The sequence below is a fragment of the Strigops habroptila genome, chromosome 4 (assembly GCF_004027225.2).
Source record: "Strigops habroptila isolate Jane chromosome 4, bStrHab1.2.pri, whole genome shotgun sequence".
NCBI classification, from domain to species: domain Eukaryota; kingdom Metazoa; phylum Chordata; class Aves; order Psittaciformes; family Psittacidae; genus Strigops; species Strigops habroptila.
The window spans coordinates 82,661,058-82,686,463 of NC_046358.1; the positions used below are offsets into that span (position 1 = coordinate 82,661,058).

Here is a 25,406-nt window from a genome sequence, read left to right on the forward strand (position 1 = left end):
AAATGACAACCCTGTCCCTCACGGCTTGTCAAGAATGGAATATAGATGCTACTGAACAGAGCTGTTGGAATCATAAAATTGGTTTGGGTTGGAAAAGACCTTAAAGCTCATCCAGTTCCAACCCCTACCACGGGCAGGGACACCTTCCACTAGAGCAGGTTGCTCCAGGCCCCTGTGTCCAACCTGGCCTTGAACACTGCCAGGGATGGGGCAGCCACAGCTTCTCTGGGCACCCTGTGCCAGTGCCTCAGCACCCTCACAGGGAAGAATTTCTTCCTTACATCTAACCTAAATCTCCCCTGTTTAAGCTTGAACCCATCACCCTGAGTCCTATCTCTACAGTCCCTGATGAAGAGTCCTTCTCCAGCATCCTTGTAGGCCTCCTTTGGATAATGGAAGGCTGCTCTGAGGTCTCCACGCAGCTTCTCTTCTCCAGGCTGAATGCAGGAGAGACACTCAAGGCAAAACCAGAGGGTTTCTGTACTGCAGAGAGAGCATACAACCACGCTTTCCCTATGATTTGACATATCGTTTTGGCTTATGCTTTAGCATAAGTATTCATGAGTATTCATTTATCACCTTTCAGGCATACACAGAAAGCATCATTTTGAATTCCACTCTTGGAGGAACGGGTGCCAACGCACGCAGCCCAACGAGGATAGGAATGCAGAGCCAGCCTCTCTCCTCTGAGGTCCTCAGAAGGGTGGAACACCATAAGCCCCTCATCTCTACACGGCGTTCCCAAGAAGTTCACAATCTGCCTTGAGGCAGTACAACATGAGAAAGGCAAGAGCCAAATATTTTGCATGTCTGCATGAAATGAAAGACTTTTCAGTGGGTGGCTGTGAAGGAAGTGTAACAGAGCAGCGTATGACACGGCAAAACAGACCACTAGCAGCTTCCCCTTCACAGCACTCTTCCAAGTTTAGTATCAAGGAATCCTGCTGCTTGTAAGCACAGATTTGACATAGAGAACTTCAGAAATACATGCAAACCAGCACTCACCTTTCCCTCTGCGACTGTGGAAGCTGTTCAACTTAATGGCTTCTTCATTTCCATCTCCCTCTGCCATTTTAGAGAGCTGTACTCAGAAGTGTCAGTGTCCAGGCACGGTCAGGCTCACGTGAGGAACTAGAAGACAAAATAAAACCAGGAGAGAGTAAGGCAAACTCAGCAGCACCCTGATCCAGCTTTCCCAAGACTAAGCTGCCAGAACTTTGGCGGTTCTCCTGGCTCTCCTAGCACAGTCTCTCCATAAAGGTATTTTTCTGTGCCACCTCTAAAAGCAGACACGTTTCTGTTATTTCCTGTTCTGACAGTTAAGACAAACAAGGAGTGCAACCAGGCTCAAGAAGCCTCTCTGGAGAAGACACAAAGATGCTTATAGCTGTGCAGCCACAGAAAGGGCTGAGTGGGGAGATGCAATTCTGTCCAGCCAGGACTCCAACCTCCCCATATGTGCATCTTCTCCTGTTTCCAAGAAGTCAAAACCTTGATGCATCAACTCACATTTCTGCCACCACCTACCAGTGAGAGGAGCAAAAGCCACTTGCCTGAGCTGCCACAGGGCAACACCACAGAAGCCTGCATCTCAGATGTACCAGTTGATGCCATTACAACCATCCCCTATCACACTTAATGCCACGAAGTCATACCACACACAAGTGCTGCAGAAACACCAGCACCAAGGTGAACAGTCGATATTATGGGTCAGATCTGACAGCCCTGCTGTTGAGGAGCAGGACCATGAAGTGCTGACCACACTGCTGAAATGGAGACACCAGCATCACCCCCCCAACTCCCTGTGTGCTGCCAGGCTGAGGCACGACTTCAGAGGGACCAGGGATGCTTTGAGCTCACTACAGTGATGCCCACGTTGTTGGCACGTTGGAGGGGAGCTGCAGCCCTGGCAGGGCAGTATGTAAGTGTGTGTTTTGTGCCTGCGCTGTGAACAAGTCACACTTACAGAGCACACTTTCTTGCCACAAATAGCACTTCTATGGAGAGAGGCTGAGAGCTGGGCTTGTTCAGGCTGGAGAAGAGAGACCTTAGAGCAGTCTTCCAAAGGAATGCTAAAAGGGGCCTACAGGAAATCTGGAGAGGGACTTTTTACAAGGGCCTGTAGTGACATGACAAGGGGGAATGGCTTTAACCTGACAGAGGGGAGATTTAAGCTGACAGATGCAGCTTTTTCTCCATTTTCAGGGCAGGACACTTGCTTAACACACACACAAAGGTGCCAGCAGCACGGTTCAGTGCTGAACCAGTCTTCTCCACAAGGAACTTCCACCATAAAGGTTTTCAAGGCTACAAAGAGCCTCATTCACCTGGTGAATGGTCCAAATTTGAGTGGAACACTGGGCTAAGGCAACTGCAATGCCTCTTTAACCAGCACTACTCCTATACGCAACCACTCCTATATATTTGAGCCCTGAAACCTCAGTAGCGCACCCTATTTCCAGTAAGCAGCTCTCACAGAATCATGGGCACATTGATGCTTCAAAAATGCTCCAAAAGCAAGCTTTTGGGAGTGTTTCCACCGGGTTCTGCAGCTTCTCCTTTATAAGCAAGGAGAAATCAATCTTACTTTGTTTGCTAGAATGGCACGAAAGAACCATTCTTATCAGTGCAGACAAGGTGCTGGAGCTGCAGCTCAGTAGCTGGGTCACTGTCAGCACAGTTGGTATAAAACCCCCGTGAACTCATTCTTAAAAGGAGTTTTAGACGTTTTGAAACTCCCTTTTCAAAGGTCATATCCACATTATTACAGTTGGATTTCCCCTGGCACTCAGGAACAGCTACCACCTAGTCCTGCACAGCATATTTCCACTTTTAGCCCTGTCAGGACTTTAGAAAACAAGATCAATATGCTTCTTGCCACCTAAAAGATGGGGAAATGAAAGCACAGAAAGGACCAGCGTGGCCAAGGCCACTGAGCAGGCTGGCAGCAAAGGCAGGAGAGGCCTCTTCAGCTCATGTACCCATGCCAACCACTTCTGCTTCCCAGCAGGTTAGTCCTACAACAGCACCCCTTGCAACAACCAACAGCCCCTGCAGAGCTACCAGCCACCTCTCTCAGCCTCCTTTGTGCAATCTCAATAAAGGAACCTCTTGGCAGGCAAAAAGAGGCAAAGGATCACTCCAAGACTGGCTGGAGAGGTACAAGTATGTTCATGGAAGCCACAAATCATCTCTTGCAGCATCAAGTGGTGCACACAGAGGCTAGACAGATGTCTGCTTGGATTTGCTCTGAGCAAAGCTAAGTGGCTTGGATATTTCTCCCCTACAGTGGCATGCAGTGTGTTAGCAGAGTCAGGGACGTGTGTACGTGCGAGTGAGTCGACACCACAAACGCTCAGCACAGCCACCAAGAAGTCATCTTCCAAAGAGTGCTTTGTCCAACTAAAAACCAGAGCTGCTCACATCCAAGAACAAGGGATAAGCCACAAAACTGAGGTTAAAGCCATATTCTCTATGGACAGGGCTGGTTCCTGTAGAGAGGAACTCATACACTTCAACCTTGTGCATCAAGAAAGAGGCACAGGAAATAATGTGAAATGAGATTTGGGATAACAGACTGCCTACCCCCCTGGATAAGATGCACACACACACACACACTACCAAAAGACCCATGGTGGTTTAAAAGCAAGAATAAATAGCATTAACTGTAATACACAGTCAAGGCAACAACAACAAAAAAGCCAAGCTTGGAAAGAACTGGCAATGTACCACTTCTCTATTTCAAAACAGACTGCCTAAGAACCCAAGCAGCTTAATAAAGCACTGCTTTGAGGGGAAAAGCCAAGCTTCCAGAGAGAGTTAGCAATTCATTTTGTCAATACTCAGTACAGAGCTCTAGTTCAAACAACTATCTATGAGCATGGGCCAGTTCCATGCAGTGGCATGAATAAGAAGTTTGTTCATGTTTCTAGCACTAGGCTGCCAAGAATGTGAAGTAACAAGATCAAAGCCAGGTCTTGGCCTACATAAACAACAGCAAAAAAGCAAGACAGATGGGAAGAAGCTATTCCACACTACCTCAGTGATTTCAGTGCCTATTTATAGGTAAAGAATAAGGCTATGTTTAACTAACCAAGCTCTAACATGCCCATCAGCTTTTTGTGCAATACAGCCAAGGACAGGATACTAGGACTGCTTCAAAAGACCTGGCTGCAGGCAGATAGACACTGCAAGCTTTGGTGGTGGTGGTTTTCCCTTTTCCTTAAACATTCCCCCCTGCATTGCAGCACAAACTGGATTTGGGACTTGAATCCCTACACAGTACCCAGGAGACACAAAACTCTTGTCACAGTTTCAAAGGCACCCACGATGTGGTTCCACCAAATCTCCCCTCTGTGTTCCACATTACTCCATGTATTCATGATGCTGCACATCCAAGTTGTTCCACTGCACAGGCTGTAAAACCCTTCCCATTAAGGTTTTTCCTACAGCAACTTGAGAGGAGAAGAATCCATTAACAGAACAGCTAACAGGAAAATCAGAGGCCATCAGGGACTGAGATGTGGTGCAGAGAACAGTTACACACAACCAAAGTCACACGTTCTTCCCAAACAAGCTTCTCACACATGCCAAAATATAAGCCACAAAATCACTGGTCCCAACCACTACTAAGAGTTCATGCATCAGCTGTAAGAAGTGGAACTGGTCCTCAGGTGCAGACAGAATGGTTTGGGTTGGAAAGAACCTTAAGTTCACCTAGTTCCAACCCCCCTGCCATGGGCAGGGATGCCTCACAAGGATTTCCAAACCCCATTCAAAATCCCTGCAAAGCCCACGTTGCATATTTTTAGCCCAACCTAAAAATAGCAAGCGTCAGTACTGTGAATGTATTTAAACTCCTGCTATATGCAGGCGTTTCTGGACTGCAGTAATTGGAGCAGAACTCAAATCTGTTCGTTCCACCTCACATTCGTGCTGCAATGAGCATCTTCTGATGGAGCTGGAATTTAAAGTGACAGTTGAGGGGAGACCCCCCTCCAAGACATGTTTTTTCCCCCCTTACTTACAGTATTTGAAACCTTGAACTCCCACATCCCCAAAATGGGATTAGATTCAAAGTGCTCTTTTCTAGCTGTAGCTCGAGGCAACAGCAGTAGATAGAAAGCACTGCAGGGGAGGTAGGAACTGAAACCCCAACCGAATTGGGGAGGGGAGAAAAAGGAAAGAGCAACTTAAAAGAGATGTCAGCAACATCAAATCATTGTGTGTTTTACCTCTCCCCCTACAGCAACACCACTGTTGCTCACCAACACTGACAGAAGAGCATCAACTCCTACCTTCCGCCTGCGGGCAGCAAACGTGTCTGCTGGTAGCCTGCGAGCAAGGTGAATTCCTGCCTTGTTTCAAGCTGCTAAAACAAAGGTTAGGTGCTTAAATAATGCATGGCTTGTGACAAGCAGCAAAGTGAAAAGCTCGAAACTCAGCCCTTGAAACAAGAAAAGCTCAACAGAAGGGAAATAAAGCAGCCTGACTTACTGTCAGCATCTCCCCGAAACATTTCAAAGGGTTCACGATACACTGGGGGCTGCTCCTTCTAACAGTCACTTAGCAAAAGCAGGGAGAGTTGAACATCATGTCAAGCAGCAGCATCCCAACTGGAAATCAGAAATCCCCTGATTATAAGCCTGACAAGAACCACTGGGCTCAAACAAGTCCTGTTTGCTATGCACAAGGCAGTGATCACTCTGCATCACACCTCGCAGAGGAATAAAGGCAGAGGTTAGGATGTGGATGCGCAGCAGGGCTTCTGCGGAGCAGATTTGCACAGAGGCCAGCCCCCAGCTCAGGCCAAAGTGGGAAATGACACCAGCACAAAAGCACTGGCCTCATCCCAGAGCCTTGCTCCTGGCCTCCTGAAGGTGGGCAGTGAGACCTCCTGGCTTCCTCCTGTTTGTTTGCCAGGAAAACAGCACAACCGGCTACAGATACTGCCCAAAAGCTCCTCTTAGGAGCACAGAACAGGCACAGACTTACAACAACTGCATCCATGTAGCTCTGCCACCCATTTCTGGACCATAACATGTGCTGAAGAGAAACAACATCCATTGCTGAACAGGGCTTGGAGCAACCTGCTCTAGTGGAAGGTGTCCCTGCCGGTGGCAGGGGGTTGGAACTGGATGAGCTTTAAGGTCCCTTCCAACCCAACCCATTCAAATGATTCAATAACAGAATTGCCCTGTCAGTTTTAAAACACTCCCTGTTTCACAATGAATTAGCAGTCATCTTGCTTTATCAAATGATTTTAGACAGACGTATATACCCTCAGGAATAAACCCTCAGGTTTCCTGAGCTCTGAGAAAACTCAAGGACCAGAAGCTGAAGTGAACAATTTTATCTCCATTAAGAGCCAGGTAACACAGTTCTATTGCAGAAAGGCAGAGAACTGATTTTGTCACCTCCAAAACATCAGACCACATAATACTGGAAGCATTTTGTGGCAAGTAAATCAAAACTGGATGTCACCTCCCCATACAAACAAGAAGGGCAACACACAAATTGTTCAGAAGATACCTCAGAGCAGCCACTTTCTGCAGCCACACCAGCACTGTACCTGGCTCCAGAAGCTGTGCTCCAGGCTAGGACATTATTAAGACGGAGAAGAGGGACAGGGAGTCTTCAAGCTTCTCTGGCAGCAATCACAACTTCTAGTTCCTTATTCCTCACCCTCTCCTACTCAAGGAGCAGCACCTGTACTCTGGGTAGTAGCCTCATCCAGATCTCTGCTGTGTATTTTTACAGTCAATCCTCAGTCAACAGCATTCCAAGAACACATCAGAAGGTGTTTTGAAAAGAAAGGCTGTGGATTAACAGGGTATGAGCTACATCTGTGTGCTACTGCTTCAGCCTAATGAATGTTGTTTAGTCAGGAGCAATTAAGGGAGCAGGTTTTTAGGGATTACTTGGGTTTGTAACAATGCCTTTCCCATTTTGCAAGTCACGTCTGGGCTTCCAGGAAACATCTCAACTGTGTGTACATCACAAGACTTCTCACCCACCTCACCTGCGGTTCATCATGCCATTAAGGTCACAGTATCTCTTAAACATGATCTTTTTAAATACCCAATCTCCATTTTTATTGCATCTATTAAGTACAAGAGGAAAGAAACCTCTCCTGTTTTATCTTATTCACCTCCAGCGATACCAGTTTTCCCAGCAAAACCCATCCCTGCTCTGTGAGCTCTTCTCTAAAGACTGTGTTGAAACAGATTTATTTGGTTTCCAAAACAAGGCAACTATTAATTCAACTCAACTGAAAGTTCCTGATGCCTTCAAGCTATTCCCTGATGACTGGCATCAGGATCAACTGCCGGACGTTCCTGTGCCTTCCCACGACCTCTCTCAGTCCTTCTGCTGAATAACAGGGCTCTGTATCCTCACATCTCCGAGCAGCAGGAGGCTGCTCATTTTGATATATGCAAAAAGCTCTGCACAAGAGGTGGGCAGCTTTGGAGCACGCATTTCCCTCCTCTATCAGATTGAGTCCTAAATAAAGCGTTAAATGTACAAGGACTGGTTAGAAAGCGAGTTAATGGCATTGCCTTGAGCAGCTCATTTTAAGAGCAAAGTGACAATGTAAGGCTCTGAGGGAGGAAGAGGTGTCTCTGCAGGAAGCTCTTGTGAAGGGACTACTCTGCCTGCCTCAGACTCTTATGGCAAGTGGAAAATCACCCAGTATAATGCCCCCAATCCCAAACCTCCCTCCACACCACAAACACGGGTGCCAGTTTTCAGGTTCAAGCCACAATCCAGACACAAGCAGCTCAGCCCTTGTGAGGCAACACAAACAGACAAAACCAACCCCTCTGGGCTCAGCCTACCTCCCAAAACATCATTTTACACAGCTGGTTTGTTCTGATTTTGTGATGTAAAGGTGGGGACAAACAGAAGAGCACGTGAAACCATGTGATTTGCAGCTTTGCCTCTTCCAGAATGAGTTCTACTTCCAGTTTTCTTGCCCCGAACTCGTGTATCCCAAGAGAAGGGGGCAGAGGCTCCTTTCTGTGAGCAGCACCTTTAATAAACTCACTAGTGTGTGGAAGAGCCAGACTCCCACAACTATCAGCTCTACATAACATGAACTGCAACTGCTTCCTCTTCCCCATCAACCCAGTGGCCACAGAAAAGAACAAGGGAAATGCCCTGCCTGCCCCAGGATATACATGAGAGTGCTTCTCTGTTATTTGTACTTCACAGAGCTCTCCAGGAGAAAGGACACAGCGTTTCCTCTCCAAATCCTTAGTAGTTTTCTTCCCTTTTCTAAGGGATCTTGAATGTCACCTTTAAAAGGTATGACAAAGCAAACCAAGCACAAGCTTTTCAAGTAGTTATTTAAGAAGTTGGATGCACATCTCCAGGAGCCTTCAGGTTACCAACTCCAGTTTTCACTGGGAAGGAAACAGAGAAATAAAGGCGTTTAAGGTTGCTGGGTAGAGTATAGCCTGGGATAGGCTATAGCACTGACCTTCACACTGAGAGCAACCAGCAGCCTGCTCTGCTCACAGCCCTGTTTGCTGGGGGCACTGGGAGCAAGAGGAGACAGGATACACACAGCCAGCAAACTGCTGTTAAAAGCGCCTGTGAGGGACTAACTACACCAAAGTCAAGAGGGTTAGAAAGCACAAAGAGTCAGTTTTAGCTGCAGTAACAGCCAGAGGACTTTAAAATCACAAAGGATTGATAGGTTGTGATGGCATCCTAGATGCTGAAGCTGCTGCCCAGCAGAACAATGCTGGAAACCACCTAAGCTGCACCTGGGAAGTTGTGTTCCAGAGAAAAAGCATAATCATAGGGTTGGGTTGGGAGGGACCTTTGAGATCATCCAGTCCCAATCCCTGCCACGGGCAGGGACACCTTCCACTAGAGCAGGTTGCTCCGAGCCCCTGTGTCCAACCTGGCCTTGAACACTGCCAGGGATGGGGCAGCCACAGCTTCTCTGGGCACCCTGTGCCAGCGCCTCATAGGGAAGAACTTCTAATATCTCATCTAAATCTCCCCACTTTCAGCTTAAAGCCATTCCCCCTTCTCCTGTCATTACATGCCCTTGTGAAAAGGCATTGTAAAATAAAAAGATCTCGAAGCTCAATCCCAAACTTTTTTACTAAGAGGAGTACTTACTTACATCATGTTTTTACATATTGCAGAAACCCCATCAGCTCGCAACAGAAGGACCTCACTAGGAGCAAATGTGGAAAGGAAGGGGGTATTTATTTTATTTCATTTTAAATGTGCCCTGACCTATCACAAGAAACTCTGCTTTCGAGGCTGCAGCCTGCAAAACACACCTCACCTCCTTTCACAAAGCTGCTGACAAGATAAATGCCAAGACTTGACCTTGAGGTGGCACAGGAGGGAAAAACACCCGACTGCAGCAGTCCACCCCCTCCTAAAGGAAGGTTTCTGTGCTGACCTGCACAGTACTTTCAGAACTATGGATTAAAAGCTTGCCACCAACCATTTTAGATGTCAAACATTCGAGATTTAGGAGCTTCCAAGAAGAATGAAGCTTCACAGGTCACATTCTGGTTATTACAGCCATGCCTTATTTATGAGCCATGTTAAGCATCTGCACTTGCCTTAGTTTCAAAGGTCAGTGGCCAGAAGCTGTGGCTTCATGTCAAGAAGGGTTTCACTGCAATACCTGCTTAAGATGGTCATGTTCCTACACTGCAGCTTGTCGCCTCCTCTCATGCTCAGCTCCACCAGCTTTGAAAAGAAATGGCCTGGAAAACCCTTCCTGAGGATTCAGATCAGATCCTCACGCATCCACCATGGCAGAAGCGGGAGAAGAGAACTAAGATGTTAAAATAAACTGCAGGAAGGGGGATGATCTTAAACTGCAGCCTAACAGTTGACACTATGCAACCACAGCTGATACCTAATTAGCACTCAGACTCTGTGCACTCCTAATCCAAGATCCAGCCCTGCCTTCCAAAAGTGCTTTTGCACATTCAATAGAAGGGCTTAAATGTGTACGAGAGCCAGAGTGAGCCAACAGGCCAAGTTCTGCAGTGAAACAGACCTTAAACTGCTTTATGTGCCAAGAGTAGGACACCAACAGAATCCTTGTAAGGCGCACGCAATACCTGAGCAGCAAACCCACACTCTGCACCAATTTCTGATGGAAAGAGTGAAAGAAGCTGCCTATTGCACCCAACAACTGCTGCACGAGGATGGCCACCAACGCACAGTGACTATGTCCTCACTGCTCAAATGACCAGTTGCTGTAAGATTTTCCAGCCATTACTTTTGTAAAGCTGGGTTTAGTTTCATTTGCAGCCTTGTGGCCAACCAATTCCAGCTCAGCACGCAAGAACCGAGGGCAGCCGTCCAGGCTCATGACAGTTGTCCAGCCTGACTTCATCCACACCACGTGGCAGCGGCCACCGCAGGGTTGAGGCAGAATATGTTAAAATAGCAGAAAAGCAAAGAGGTTTTGTATTTGAGGGAAGTGTACCACTGCATCAGGATTAAACCCATTGAAATCAGATCATGGCCGGATTTAGAGATGCTCCATGTGAAGCATTATTCTCTTCTGAGATGACTACAGCTCACAAATGAACGTATTATCAGCTGGCCAGCTAAAAAGCAAGGAAAGCAGCACTGCATGTTAATTCTCCACACAGATTTAGGAGACTGCAAGGTACACAATTTTACCCCACGGCAAACCACCATTTCACACATGTAAGACTCCAAAAGCCACTACGGGCCACTCCTAAGAGGTTACACAGGCTACAGCCAAACCATTTGCTAAGGACATGACTGTTTCCAGGCTGCAAATATGCGTGCTACCCCTGAGTCATCACAGTCAAGTGTCCAACACTGTTTAAGCTTTCACAGAACAGCACATAAATTCTTTTCCTGGGTGTTGCAACAGTACATTATTTCCCCATCTGGGATGGACAGACAGTAAAAGCAGCCACAAACTGCTAAACAAACACACAAACATTAAGCTGAGGAGCACTGCTCAGCACTCTGCTCAAGGCAGAGGCGCATTCCAGCCATTGCAAGCTGGTCTGTGCTAGTCGTGGCTGATCCGAGGGCACCTCCCAGCTTATACACAATGAAGCCTTCTCCACTACAATAGGATTCCAGTTTAACAGTACAGAGAGAGGACACGAACTATTTATGCTGGCCAAGTTACTGCTGATGGCTCTTGCTGGTCTTGCTCATCTGCAGCTGGAAATGCGAGCAGCAGGGGAGGGATGAGACGCCCTACACTGCTGGTTTCCTGTGAGGGAGAGAAAGCTGCTCTTCCTGCCTCTCCCCATGCTGCTGCTGCTCTCATCTCCCTCAAATTGCATTACAGAACACTACAGCGAGAGCAGGGAGAGGAGGAAAGTCAACATCACTGCCTGTTCCACTCTATCCCACTGCAACACCTTCAGCCAACAGCATTTTGTACCTGCCACGGGTACAGGGAGAAGTGCGTCTTCTGCTACCAGCCTTCAGATACCTTCAAGCAAGAATGATCTGCAAGAAGCATCAGGGAAAGGTTTCCCTTCCTCCATCAAACATAAAATGCAGCATGTCTTTGGGGTGGTATTTGGGGAGTAAAAGTGTAAATCTCTGCTTTTGCAAAGGCTGCAAAATGCCAACCGCTGTCTTCCCATCTCCAATCAAGAGCGAGCAATAACAGTGCCCACAGCTTGGTAAGAGCATGTCAGTACTGACAAAGCAGCACAGAGGCCTTGTGTGAGAAGTTCTTTAGACAAAAGACATGACTATGAGGCTGTTGTCCATCCTTATATTCCCTAAACAAAGATTCTAGCCACTACAAACCCTAATCACCTCATACTAGAGAATAACATCACATGCTGCCTCTGCAAATCTTGTCCAAATGTTGATCTGAATAATGCAAACAGTAGCTTGGCCTCCTTACAGAGGTAAGCAACCGAGTGTCAGCAACACACCACTTGGCCTTAGAAGCCAACTGAAAACATTCCAGCTCCCCCTGACACCTACATATGCTCCCAGATAGATTTCAGCTCCTTGGCTTTGCCTCTTGTAATGAGTGATGATGGCAGCGACCAGAAGTCTCCCTGTGAACAGACAGGCACTAGTGGGGTCAGTAAAGGAGCTGGGCTCCCCCAAAGCCAGCAGGGAAGCCAGGTTTCACTTCAATTCCTCAGGTCAGGAACACTAAGAGAGGGCAGCATGACTCAGGGTTGCAGCTGCCCTGTGTTGAAATCTTTCCCCAAAGCTCAGTGCTTTATCCATTGACAGTTCCCCTCACAAACACAGGGAGGGAACAGCAGCAGTGCTGGTGGTTAGGAGAAAGGTGTCATGGAATGGTTTGGGTTGGAAAGGACCTTAAGATCATCCAGTTCCAAGCCCCTGCCATAGGCAGGGACACCTCACACTAGAGCAGGTTGCTCAAGGCCCCGTTCTTTAGAACGAATATGATATATAGTCCTCAGGAATTAAGCTTTCTCAAGGATTTTTAGACTAGCTCTTAAGTTAGTTTAAAAAAGCTCTTAAGCACTGACCCAGTGGAAAAACAGCACTTCTGAGATATTCCAAAATAAACCTGAAATTCAATGAACAAGATATGAAGGCAGCTGAGGAGAAGATCATCCCAGCTCAGAAAAACATTCCTCATTATCTCCCATCGCAGTGCTCTGGCAAGGATAACTTATTCAAGCCACCAGGCCACTGCTAAGTGGCTTTTTTCCTGTTCTCCCTGCCCTCCCACCCCTCATTTCCCAGATTTCCCAATAACCTGCTTAAAACAAACTACTTCTCATCACGCTGATGTGGATCAGCACATTATTCAGCTCCATTTCAAACACAGGAACTACCACATCACACACACAAATAACCTTATCTCCTGGAAGATAACGGGTGCCTCGAGTCAGCTGCGTGTTTCACACCTTCCACTGCTCATGGGATAAGAAAAGGCACTTTCCCCACTGGGGACAGATCCTATTAGGAGTAATTGAAGTCACATGTAGCAGCTTGGAAAGCCCACCCCTCTCCCCACAGCAATACAAACCACTTTAGTGTACACACAGACTTCCAAGACTATTAATGCCTCTCCTTTAAGATGATGTTTGAATGCAGGAGTTTAAACAGAGGCTTAAAATATCTCCACAGACCAAATCCATGTGCAGAAAAACCCCCTCCAAGCTTCTAAAGGGAGGAATTAGCAGCACGGTTCTGACTGTCCCAAGAAGAATGCAGCCAGTGGTGAGCCCCAACTCAGTAAACCACTCACAATGGCTTTAAAAAGAAATAAAGACAAATAAAGACACCCATTCCAACTTTGTGAATGGGAGTTTCTTCCAGCAGGCACTTAAAAACACCCAAAGGGCTCCTCCGCTTCTCCCACACTTGAGTTTGTGCTACTCCCGGTTGTTAACCAGCTCCTGGCCCCTGGGATACGCTTCCTGCCCGTCTCCAGCTGCACTGGAGTTCCCTGCTCACTCCACCTCTTTTTGCCACAGGACTTTTTAGGGCTGTGTGTCCAATTTCAAAGCACAAGCCCCGGTGCCAGCGCTCGCCGCCGGCAGTACCGCCCACTGCATTCTCCAGCAGACAAAGCACTGCTCTGCCCAGGAATTTGGACTTCCGAGGCAGCTCCTGAAGCACAAGCTCAGGGAACAGGCTGCCAGCACCCTGCTGGAAAGCCACATGGACCTGATCCTCATAAAACCTGCCCCAGCCGCTCTTCCAGGAGCTGTTATTTGCACCCTGACTTAAGAAGGGATGCCTGCAGCCAGGCCAGCAGGAAAGCATCCTGGGAAGCAAAGGAAAAGAGATGGAAGAAGGCCCGTTACCAACATGCAGCACTCCCAAGCGGGCTGGACATCTCTACATATCCTCTTCAGGAAGCTGGTCTGAGTTCTTTCCCAAGTCGTGGTATTCCAGGCACAAACTCCTGTCAGGATGATTGTTTATTAACATCCAGTCACACCACGCAGATACCCAGCACATGAAAACTATTAAAGATGTTTACAGCATGGAAAGGCCTCATGGAAAGCAGGAGAATTTTTTGCACACATTCAGCCTGGAAATGAAAAGCTCAGATTAAAGCTGTAAATCCCACAGTTCTCTTAGGAAAAGCTGTCCCTGCAATTCTGTTAGTCCTAAGGAAAATGGGTACCACCACATGGTTTGTGCTGCACGCACAGCAGCATCCCTGGCCCCAGAACAGGGATGGACCTGCTCAGGATTTGGGTCTGAAGAATGATGGCTCTCAAACATCCCCCCTCTCCTTGCAAAGAGGATGCTGGAGGGAAATAAAGAGCTCTTACACCATCCTCCCTGGAAGAGGGAGGAGGCCACTGTATAACTGAGCATGCAAAGTCCAGTCTGTCCACCTGCAACAGCTCCAAAGTACATCCATGGAGATAGCAGAGACTGTGAGGAAGAGGAACCAGCCAGCACAGGGGCAGAACAAACAGGGATCTGCTCATAGGTCTTTGCACTAAGGCTCCCCATGCCTTTTAGCCACCAAAGAAATCAGCTATTGCTTTTAGGATTGCTGCCCAAAATAAAGCACACAGAGAACCGAGCTGTAGTCCCTCAGCACTCTGCCCAGGAAATGGAAACAGAAAGTGAACAGCAGCCACATTAACAACAACAGAGGCCTCAGAACAGTGCCCAAACCATAACACTTCACCTCAGAAGCTGTCCTGACCAGCAGTCAGGACACTGAACACCAACAACTGAACTTATTCATACAAAAGGTGTGTTTCTAGAGTGAGTATTTTTCAGTAAGGCTTTATCTTAAAGTATCAGAAGGCGTCTGAAGACAACACTTCAGGTCATGAAGCAGAGGCGAGATGAAAAGAATACCCTGCTTATCATTCAAAGAGGCATTCCATCGTTTCCAAACACTGGGGGCATTTGCTTATGGAAAACCCATCCCGAATGCAAACCTCCTGAGCCACATCTGTGCCCACAAGCAGCTGTTTTGTGCCCGGTGAGCACAGCCCCAACGCCAGCGGATCCAAAGGGGGGGGTGACGGTGACTTTTAAGCCAAGCTACCTCTCACCCACCCCAAAGCACACGGGGGAGCACTGCTCCCGGAGCACGCTGGAGCTCTTCAGCCTCAGAATAACCCAGTGAAACCCTGACCTTCGTCCAGCCGCGCAGCAGCACCCATCAGTCACCAGCACGGTGACATTAACGCTCCAAGCGCCTGCTCTCTGCCACCAAGCACTCTAATAGACAGAGAGGGAGGAAGAAGAGGAGGAGGAGGAGGAGTACCTCTTACACAGCCCCTGGGCTCTGTGTTCAGCCGTGTTTTGGGCTCCCTTCCCGCAGCAGCGTCGCGGCGTCCCAGCGGCACCAAGTGTTTCCACAACAAGGTCGGAAGAGAAGCAGCAGCCGCTTACATCCGCCTTTCCCCACCAGCTCCGGCGCCGACGGTGGCTTTCAGCCCCGGGTACCTGCAATAAGCCGGTCAGCAGAGCCCATAGAGACACAACCCCCCTCCCACCATTACCTTATTATTACCACATGGGGAGGGGACAGCGGGATCCCGGCACCGGGAGGGGGGCGAGGGCCTCCCCGCAGCCACACACTGACCCCGGGGCCTGAGGTGAAGCGGGGCGGGGGGACCCCGGCCCTGGCCGACACGAAGCCCGCGCTGGGGGCCCGGAGCGCGCCGCCCGCCCGCACTCACCGCGCCCGCCGCCCCGCTCCATTGAACCGCCGCTGGCCCGGCTCCTTCCGCCCGCCCCGCACCATAGAGAGCAGCGAGCGGCGGCAACGGCGGCGGCGAGCGGAGCGAGAGAGACGGGCAACCCCAACCCCGGTCTATGGCTAAACTTACCATAGAGGCGGCGGCGGCGGGCGGTCCTCCAGGCGGCGCCGCCCTCTACCGGGCGGTTTGTGAGGGGGGGAAGGGGCGGGGCGAGGAGCTGCACGTGCTTCCGGGGTGGGGGGGAGCGGAGTGCGCAGGGGGTGCTCTGCTATGGATCCCGTATGGGTGTAGAACCCCTAAGGGGGTGCTTATCGAGGGGGAAGGTCCCCTATGGGGTGTAGGGTCCCTAAGGGGGTGCTCATCGAGGGGGAAGGTCCCCTATGGGGTGAAGGACCCCTATGGGGGTGCTCCTCGGGGGGGGGACGTCCCCCATGGGGTGGAGGATCCCTATGGGGGTGCTCTCTGCTGATGGAGGGGGTGCAGGTCCCCTATGGGATGCTTTGCTGAGGGGAGGCAGGAGCCCTATGGGGTGCAGGAACCATATGGGGGTGCTCTGCTGATGGGGGGTGCAGGTCCCCTATGGGGGTGCTCTGCTGGGAAGGGATTATAGGATCCCCATAGGGTGCTGTGCCATGGGAGGGGTAAGTCCCCTCTGGAGTGCAGGTCCCCTATGGGGTGCTTTGCCATAGGGGTGGGTGGCAGGACCCAAGCTGGTTCCATGGACCCTCGAGCTGCCACCCCAAAAGCACCCTCAAAATCCAGCAACTTTGTTCCCCCCGTGCCCGGGCAGAGCAGGTTTGGGGACAGGACATCACTGTGAATTCCTCATTGCATTCAATTCCGTTCTCTCTTTGGAGAGCTGGTTATGGGGAGCTGAACCCCCCAAAGGAGGATGAGCGCTGAGCCACATCCCACTGCCATGAATCCTCGCAGCCAGCACTGCAGACTGGAGAGAGCCAGGAGAAGGGGAAAACCAAAATAGAATAGGAATTAAACCCAAATCTCATAGAAAATGATCCATCTGCAGCAATGGGGCGGCTGCCCAGAGCTCCATCCCTGCTGCCAGCTGAGATGAGGGGTGGGCAAGACCCATCCCCGTCCTTCTACACTTGGAAAACACTGGTTGCTTTGGGGTTGTTTTAATCAGTAAACAGGAAAGCAGAGATTCATCAGCATTAATGAATCTGCCTCCAACTCTCATTAAGGGGGTCAGGGGAATTGTAATTTCTCTCCTGAAAACTGAGGTTGTGGAAAAATAATGGGACAAATACTGAGGTAAGAAGGGAAAATGAGTAAGGGTGGTAATGGATCAGTTAGAGAATGAAACAGTGTTCTGCCTGGAAAGGAGGATTTCTATCTAGTCCCTATAGATCTGTGCTACCAGTTGCATTCAATACCTTGTCTGCGAGGTAATGACCACGATCCCACTGCAGAGATGCTGGAAACACACTGGATCCTGATGGGAGACCAGCGCCGACGCCAGGACGGCTCCATCAGATGGAATTCCAGCTCTGTCAAACAAACTGCATCATTTTTAACCTCACTGGCTATTTGGCAATGCTACATTCTCAATAACAGCAATACTTTTGTTGGTGCTGTGCTAAGTACAGCTCTACCACACACTCCAATTTTCCTGTGACTTCCATATATACGGAACAACAAACCGGTGGCTACCAAGAGTTTAAAGTCGTGAGTTTATTGCATATGTAACAAAAATGAACATGACCTCCTGGGTCCAGCCTACTATACAATCACTGTTTATTCCAGCTGGTTCCATAACCACATTAAATAGAACTAGTATTTCTTTAAATACTTTGATTTAGACATAAAATGAAACATTAGTGTACAACTTTCACAAAATAAATCTGCCATAAAAACAGTGGGAAGAATAACAAGGATAGCAGCAATACTTAAAACATGACATTACAAAATAATAAATTAAAAAAAGAAAAAGGGGGGGGGGAGAAGAAAAAATACATTATAAAGTGGTCGAGGAACAACAAAAGAAGTAACAAATTAAAAACCAGATCCATACTGTGTCTCTGGGAACTTGCTGTGTGCCACACTTGAACCCCTGAACCTGGGCTCCGGCTCCAGAGGGCCCCGATGGCTGGATCTCTGATGTACAAACTGCGTTGGATTTTACAACCACCTCGACTTGCACCGAGCACACGCTGAGGAGTAAATGCTGAGTTCGCCATCTGGAGCTTCCAGCAGCCTTTTTGAAGCAGGGTCTCTTCTAACATAATGCCCGAGTTAACACCAACGTTCATAAAGCAGTCTCGTTTCTTCCCCGATTTAAAACACGAGCAAAGTGGTGGTTTCCTACATCCCTGAGCATATAGTATAGGCTGATGAGCGGTATCAGGGCGAGCACTGAAGGTCTGTGGTACCAATGGACCAGCTTTTAAGTTTGCCTTTAGGACAGGAACAAAAAGACACGCTGTACCTTGTTATTTCCTTCAGGTCAGATCCAAGAGTATCCGTGTATGAGGCAGAACAATGACATATAATGAACACCAGACTCGATGTTATTCTTTGGGCAAGTTTGAGAAGTAACGACCAGTTCAAGTGCTGGCAGACCAAGTGGGAATGAACACACAAATTCAGACAGCTGAGGTTACCCCAACAGAGAGTCAATGGCTCAAGCTGTGCAAACTCCTGTTTGCATTTCCTCCTTCCCTGGCCTGGAAACCAGCCGTAGAAGAAGAAGAAGAAGAAGAAGAAGCCATCGCTTAAACCCCATCCTGCTTTATTTCCCTTCTCCCACCCAACCAGCTTTAAGGCCTGCCTCAAATGCGCGTACAGAACAACACAAAAGATGTCTTCATCATCACTGAAGTGGCACGAAATTGCAAAGACAACACGATGGGAGAGGTGGTGAAGCTCTATAAAAAGAGAACTGAAATCATTAAAAAGACAGTGCCCTATTCCTGTTACTGTCAGCACGGAGGAGGTACCTTCACAAGGGCTTTTAAATACAGCAAACCCCAGACTTTTCAAAACAACAATCCTTGCCTATCCTCATTTTGTGCATTCCATAAAACACTGACCCAGCAAAGACATCAGGGACTATCATATGTCAACTGTGGCGTTGACATAAAGCTGCTTGACCTATAGATCTCCAAATCAAGGGTCTTTACCTTCACCTCGCTTGGTCTTCACTGAGCCAGTTGTGCTGCACGTAGAGCTTGCGCGATAGGATTTTGGATCGTGGTGGGCTTTAGTATCTGCTTTTCTTCTTGTTTACTATTCCTTTAGGGAAAAATCCACATGAGGCTGCATGCAAAGCTTTTGGGCAATAATCCATTTTGCATGTTTCTTATCTGACGGGTTTATTGCACATTCAAACGTACTGGAAGGGTTAAATACACTCTATGAACGGGTACTCTGAAAAGCCAGGGCTGTGGGGATCTGCTACTCAGCCCAAGACCAGGCAGATGCTTGTCTGCCAACAGTTGTGTTTCCTCTCTCTTCTGCAAGAGATCCACGTAGTTTCATTTAAGTCCCAACAACCAGAACTGCAGAAACTGGTCCCCAAGTGCCAAAAGCTTCCTACAGAGCATAGGTCTGACTACACCTCTCCTGTACAGTCTTGCTGGCTGAGCATCTTTAGCCCCCCCCGTGCAAATCTCACAATATGGTACAATTTTACACCTCCGATGCACTCCTCACTCCCAACAACAAACCACAAGAACGATGGTGAACGGGAAAGAAAGAAAACCACAAAGAAAGAAAACAGAGAAAGATGCCAGGGTTTTGACAAGAGTCTACTTTCTGTCCTATCACAGTTTAAAGCTATTATCAAATTCCATTAAAAAAAGACAAAATAGAAGTATTCCAAGTAGACATCTTCTAAGAACGATCTCTTACCCACAGCTGAATTTCAATGCACTATTCCATAAACATAACATCTGTTAAATGTTTCAGTAATGAATCTCTCTAAAAACCAGGCTTGCCAAAGAGAAAAAAATCCTATACAAGCAAGTCTGCTTTACTTAAGTTTAGACATATTGGACAGATAACTGGGTCTTTCTGAAGCTGTGTTATGTGTTAAAACACTGTCTCATCTTGGTGTGCAAACTGGAAAATATGTTAGTGATTCAGGTATTTGATTTGCTTTTGTTGCCCCTGGGAAGTTGTTTTAGCAATGTGTTAGAGAACAAACCTTTTAGTATTAGTTTCTGATATTTGAAGGGGGGGGAAGCAATAGCCTTTCTGTGGCTCTCTGGAGATATTTTTCATCCCTACAGAACTGAAGTCATAAATTCTTCCCATAGCTTTCCATAACATTTCAAATGTACTCGCTGTAGAGTTACCCTTTACCTCAACCTCCAAATCAAGCTTTGCCAAGGCAAAACCTTCAGAACAGAAGTCTGCTCTGTTAACTCAGTGATTTCCATGCGAGTAGCAGAAGTTGAAGTCACACAAACACACGTCAGGTACAAAACAGCGGCACAGAAATCACAGCTTTGGGATGGAATAGGTTTTTATCCTCTGCCTCCTCCTCACAAGGCTTCTCTGCAAGGTACTTACATCGGAACGAACTATGGAAAGCAATTCTGCAGGAGGAAATAAGTGTTTGTGTGCAAAACGATGAGATTTCAGCCAGGACAACCAAAAAGAAATCATACAATACCAGCTAAGCTGTCCCAGATTCCTTCACTTTTCTCAAGGTGAGCCACAGCTTCCACTGGGAGCTTCCTGCTAAGGCAGAACTTGGATTTCTTTACCTTTCAGTTAAGTGTTGGCGTGGAGGTAATTTTCTGCTAGAAGTTGACTCTTTAAACCGGTGTTTAACATGTGCAATGCAGATTCTAGTGCCAGTCAGACACTCCGCACCCATCAGACTCTTACAAGGGCTCCAGCTTGATTTAGGACAAACTAACCAGGTACATCTACCAGCTGCAAGTCCTCAGCAAATTAAGCTCACTCCTAATTACATTTTGATTCTATGATTAAAAAAACCCCCACAGGTCGCTGACCCTATCACAATATGTGTTACAAATCTAGCAGAATATCCTGTGTAACCCACAGCCAAGTGCTGAACTTGGCTGCATTTCGTTGTATGGGAGATGGAGGAAGAGGGAAGGGGTTCTAGTAACAAAGGGGAGAAAATAAAGTTGGAATCCACCAACAAAAGCCCCTACCCCCACCCTCATCCACCAGCGGCGGAAGGGAAACGGCCCCATCTCTAAGTTGTCTTTAAGTTCCGATGCTTCAGACAGCTTAGCAGGAAGTTCACAGCAAGCTTCTTCTAGCTTTTGATTTGGTGGTCCATGAGCTAGCATCTGTTTCCTTTGGTTGCTTTTTCACTCCACAGCAAACCCACATGTCTCTTCCACAGCTGTCAACAGCTTCTCATAAAGCTTCTCGTATGACTCATAAGGCGGAATGTCAATCCGGTTAAAGCTAAGGGTAAAATAACAACACATTGAAGCATTTTAGACTGGATATTAGGAACAATTTCTTCCCCAAAAGGGTTGTCAGGCACTGGAACAGGCTGCCCAGGGAATGGTGGAATCACCATCCCTGGAAGTGTTCACAAACCATGTAGATGAGGCCCTCAGTGACATGGTTTAGTGGTGGCCTTGGCAGCGCTGGGGTAAAGGTTGGACTCAATGATCTTAAAGGTCTTTTCCAAAAGGATTCTATGATTTCTATCTGAATCTAAAATATTTATTGGGAAATAAACCAAACCTCTAGATAGCTACACATAAATAGAATTTGGCCTCTTCAGTGGCTGAAGGAGACAAGATAACAAACAACTGTTTCTGCAGCAGGAATGCATGACTTCATAGGGCATCTGCAGGTGGCAGATGCAGGAGTCTTGCAAATAAAGCCAGAGCTCAGCCAGGCTGCTCCCCGCTCTGCCTGCAGACAAGCTGTGCTGCTGCTGAAATGATTTCCTGTCTCTGATAGAGTGAGACTTCCGTAAGAGAGCCCAGGTCTGTGCCTAGTCTGTGCCAACAGCACACTTTCCCTACATTTTACATCTGAAAACTATTCTTTGTAACCCTGCGCGAGGACTCATGGCTCTGAGTCATTTCTCAGTGGATACTTTTGCTGGAGCTCACGTAGAAATAAACTTACACATAGAAATAAACTTACTAACATCTCGCTATCCAGAATAATCAACTCTGGGATAAATGAAACCCACAGATAGCACAGAAGATAAACCCAGCTGTAAGAAAAGAAGTCGATTATTTTGCTGGCTGCAGAGTACCGATAGTTCCAAGCTAGCAGAGCACGCTTGGAGTCACCTTTGCATGTCACATAGTTAATCCATACCCAGGACAAACAGAGATGACTCCTTTAAACCAAGGCAAAGGGAAAGCAAGCAGTGACATGTGGAATGTTTTCATCTTACCAAGTGTGGGCTTTTGGCAGGTTGTCTGTGTTTGCATCTATTAAATGGATGGTAAACAGTCTGGGTCCTGCAGCGCCTGTAGAACCTTACAGACAGACATTCTAGTTAATGCACTTCAACAAAGCACCATTCCTGCACACAAATTTTGCTGCTTATGTAAAGGCAAGAGAGAAAATTACAGTTCCAGCTGCAAACATGGTTATGTCATAAGCTAAATCTGTAGATCAGGTCTGCAGCTGATGAAGGGATGGCAGAAGCACTAGGGCTGTTCATGACAATCTGCAGACTAGTGTTTTGGAAAGCTGCTAAATTCTATATGAACAAAGTTGCACCTCCAAAAATGAAAAGACTTAAGTGCAAGAAAGTTTTAAATGTAAAGCAGAAGTAGGTATTTTAATTTGGAACATCAGTTTACTGTCAGCCAACAGAGGGAAGGTTATCAGGAGAATCACAGCAGCCAAGGACCCTTTTCTGATGATAAAACCTGCAAGCTTCAGGCACTTGTTTTTAAGTCTAATGGTTTGCTGCTGAACAATGAAGGGAACACAATTCTCATGTGAAAAAGTCATTTGGTCAGCTCTATAACCATGTGTGTGCTTGCAGTGATTTTAACATCAGCCCAGAGTTGTAGGAGACCGATAAACTAATATTGACACGAGTCAAAGGCACAACACGATGACAGATTTACCAGCTTCTATAACTATCAGCAACGACTGAAGTGTTCACCATCAGCAGAGCTGCTGACAATTGTAAAACTGCTCTTGGGATGTAAAGTGCTTGGGTTATCCAGCCATACACTGATATTTTGCAAGGGGTAGTAAATACCCCATGATTTTTATCTCCTTCTCCCACCACAGATTAACTCAGCCTCCACATCAGTCACCTTGTAAAGCCTTGAAACCTTGAAGTGGGACACGCGTCGAACCCGTCACAAACTGCAGCAGCCTTGCCCTTCTTTCTTCATCAAATGTTTCCACTGCTTGCCAGAACCACTTCACAATATTGCTATCTGCCATGCAGTGCTTTAGACGTGTGTTTGACTTCCAGTCATTCAGGTCTATCTTATCCAGGCCTCCTATGATTAGCTGGTAAAGGATTACAAAATGCTTTAACATGCAGAGTCATTTCAGGTTTGCAGCTGTAAGAATATACAAACCATTCCATGAAGCCTCACATTCCTTACGTGCTTGAACCACCTTGTTGGTGCAAGGTAATGCTCCAAAGCAGTTCAGAACAGGTAATAAATCCCTCCAGTTTAACAGCAATAAAACTGAGGCCAAATACACTTAAAGTAGAACTAGAACCTTCACAAGAAACTACAGTCAGAAGCCTTTAAGACCTGCTTTGTTAAATCAATGCTACCTGAAAAGTACAGCATGTGTTTAAGAGGGAACAGCACAGACTGGGAAGAAGACATGCCATTTACTGTACAACAGAACATCACTGTACTGATGCACGTTTGTCTTAGAGGTGCCAATACAACTACAGACCAGACACATCATTTCAATCTCTTCTCCAGATGACACCAAGTTGCAAAAGGAAGTCACTGCTGGCACAGAAAATCACTGGCATAGAAAAAACTTCATCCCTCAAAACAAAATGTGCGTCATACTCTACATTTCCCGTAATATTCCATATTGAGGGTCACATTTCTGAGAGCTACCATTTAGCAGCTGCCTTTTTGTGCCACCAAGGCAGCACTCACGCTCGTTTCCATTATGAGGGCAGTTGTGACTGTTCTGATGCAGACAGCATTGAAATAGGTAATGGATTTTTAATCTGCCTTTTCAAGCAGCTAGCAAATGGAATGCAATAACTTCATGGGATTCATCAGCATGCACAAACAACTGGCACAGAGCTAGTGCTTCCAATACCACAAATGGTCAATGTGCCACAGTTGGCCTTATAAAAAGGCAAAGCTAGATGAAAAATTGCTGTAACAGGAATTACTTTAAGAGGAAGCAATCTGCAGCTCAGGATTCAATGAATAGACAAATGTATTTCTTTTCTGTTTGCTCTACACTTCTATTTTAGTCCCTGTAAAGTATGTGTGCATATAGAAAGAGCCAGGCATGAGAAGTTACTGAAGGAAGCAAGTTCTGGGGTAGATAACACGTTAGGTCTTGTCAGCCATGCCTCAGACGTGCAGTACTGCTCAAAACACCTGCTTTGAGCATTAATCCTTCATTAGACACAACCTGATGTATTTGTCTTTCCCCTTTTAAGCAGCCCTCTCAATAATGTTAACCCAAAGAAAGCCTGGAATAAGCCAAAAAGGGATAGGTTAAATGAATACAAAGCTTTATGGTACATACATTTCATTAAGTGCTGTGAGGTTTTTGCTTGTTCTTAAAGCAGTGCTCGATTGTGGATCAAAGAAATTACAAAACTATTCCATGTGGATAAAACACATACCTCAAGTTCCTTCTGGTCAAAAGGCTTAAGGAGATGTTGAGGAATAAGTTCATTAAAACCCTTCTGCAGAGCCAGGAACTGTGCCTCTATTCCTCTCATAAATCTCCAATTTACATACAACCTAGGAGAGGGAGGAAAGAAAAAGTCAGGGACAGTGAGCTAGATAGCACTGCGCTTTTTATAGCAGAGCTGGAAGATGCTCATTTTACAGAGGAACTTGTTTTAATACACACATTTAGCATGATGAGAGTGCTTCTCAGTTCCTTTTTCCATCAACAATTAATTATTGCACCAGCAACAGAAAAAAAGTACAATTCACAGCTTCATCTTCTCACATCTTACAGCAGCATTGCGTGAAAACACTCTCATGTCATTTATAACTCAGGTATTCCCCCTAAAAATATTTAATTCATTAATTTCACTAGATTAAAAAACTAATCTGATTACTACCTTCTTTCCACTACATTTACAGGACATATTTTTGTTCTGCAGTACCTGACATATTCTTTCTTGTTCTCTTCTGTCACTGGAATATTCCTGCCATTTGGTTTGAGTTCATGCTGTAAAATCCGCCCAAAAGCGTTGTGTTCCACACAAAATGTATGGTCCAGAACTGGGGTGATATCGTTCTCTCTGACAACAGAAAGACAGAGGGTAAACCTAGTAGTTTGGATAGTCTCATAACTCTCAGTGCTGATGCTGATGTTACTGAATAGTTACTTAGGTAGTCTTCAGGATAAACCTAGTAACTAACCATCTGCATTTCACACCACTAGAGGAGTATTGCCACAATGACCACTATGTAGCTTAATAGAGCCTGATCAGATACAGATCAGATACTACTCGTTAGTACAGTAATGTGCTAACTAATGGTTAGTACATTAGAGGTACTAACTAGTATCACTACATGTAATTCTAGTAGTAGTCAGGATAATGAATAAAATCCTTTA

At 46.8% G+C, this 25,406-nt stretch overlaps 2 protein-coding genes across 11 annotated transcripts in view; both read right to left on the reverse strand.

Moving 5' to 3' along the window:
- RNF216 (ring finger protein 216) overlaps window positions 1–15,843 on the reverse strand; it is a 79,240-nt gene extending 63,397 nt beyond the window's left edge. The window contains exons 1-3 of one of the 2 annotated variants that reach the window (XM_030483505.1): window positions 15,801–15,843; window positions 15,233–15,414; window positions 1,006–1,131 (exon numbers count right to left, since the gene is read on the reverse strand). In XM_030483505.1, coding sequence (XP_030339365.1) covers window positions 1,006–1,072 — 67 coding nt within the window. In that variant the 5' untranslated portion in view covers window positions 1,073–1,131; window positions 15,233–15,414; window positions 15,801–15,843. Of the gene's footprint in view, window positions 1–1,005; window positions 1,132–15,232; window positions 15,415–15,650 lie in introns of both variants that reach the window. The other variant, XM_030483504.1, reaches the window with a different exon arrangement.
- Window positions 15,844–17,351: 1,508 nt separating this feature from the next.
- Window positions 17,352–25,406, reverse strand: part of SMURF1 (SMAD specific E3 ubiquitin protein ligase 1) — a 47,266-nt gene continuing 39,211 nt past the window's right edge. For 7 of the 9 annotated variants that reach the window (XM_030483305.1, XM_030483304.1, XM_030483309.1 and 4 more), the window contains 5 exons: window positions 24,952–25,089; window positions 24,457–24,577; window positions 22,925–23,126; window positions 22,042–22,126; window positions 17,352–21,083 (listed from right to left, as the gene is read on the reverse strand). In XM_030483305.1, the coding sequence (XP_030339165.1) occupies window positions 20,984–21,083; window positions 22,042–22,126; window positions 22,925–23,126; window positions 24,457–24,577; window positions 24,952–25,089 (646 nt within the window). In that variant the 3' untranslated portion in view covers window positions 17,352–20,983. The remainder of the gene's footprint in view (window positions 21,084–22,041; window positions 22,127–22,924; window positions 23,127–24,456; window positions 24,578–24,951; window positions 25,090–25,406) is intronic. The other 2 variants (XM_030483303.1, XM_030483301.1) reach the window with 1 other exon arrangement.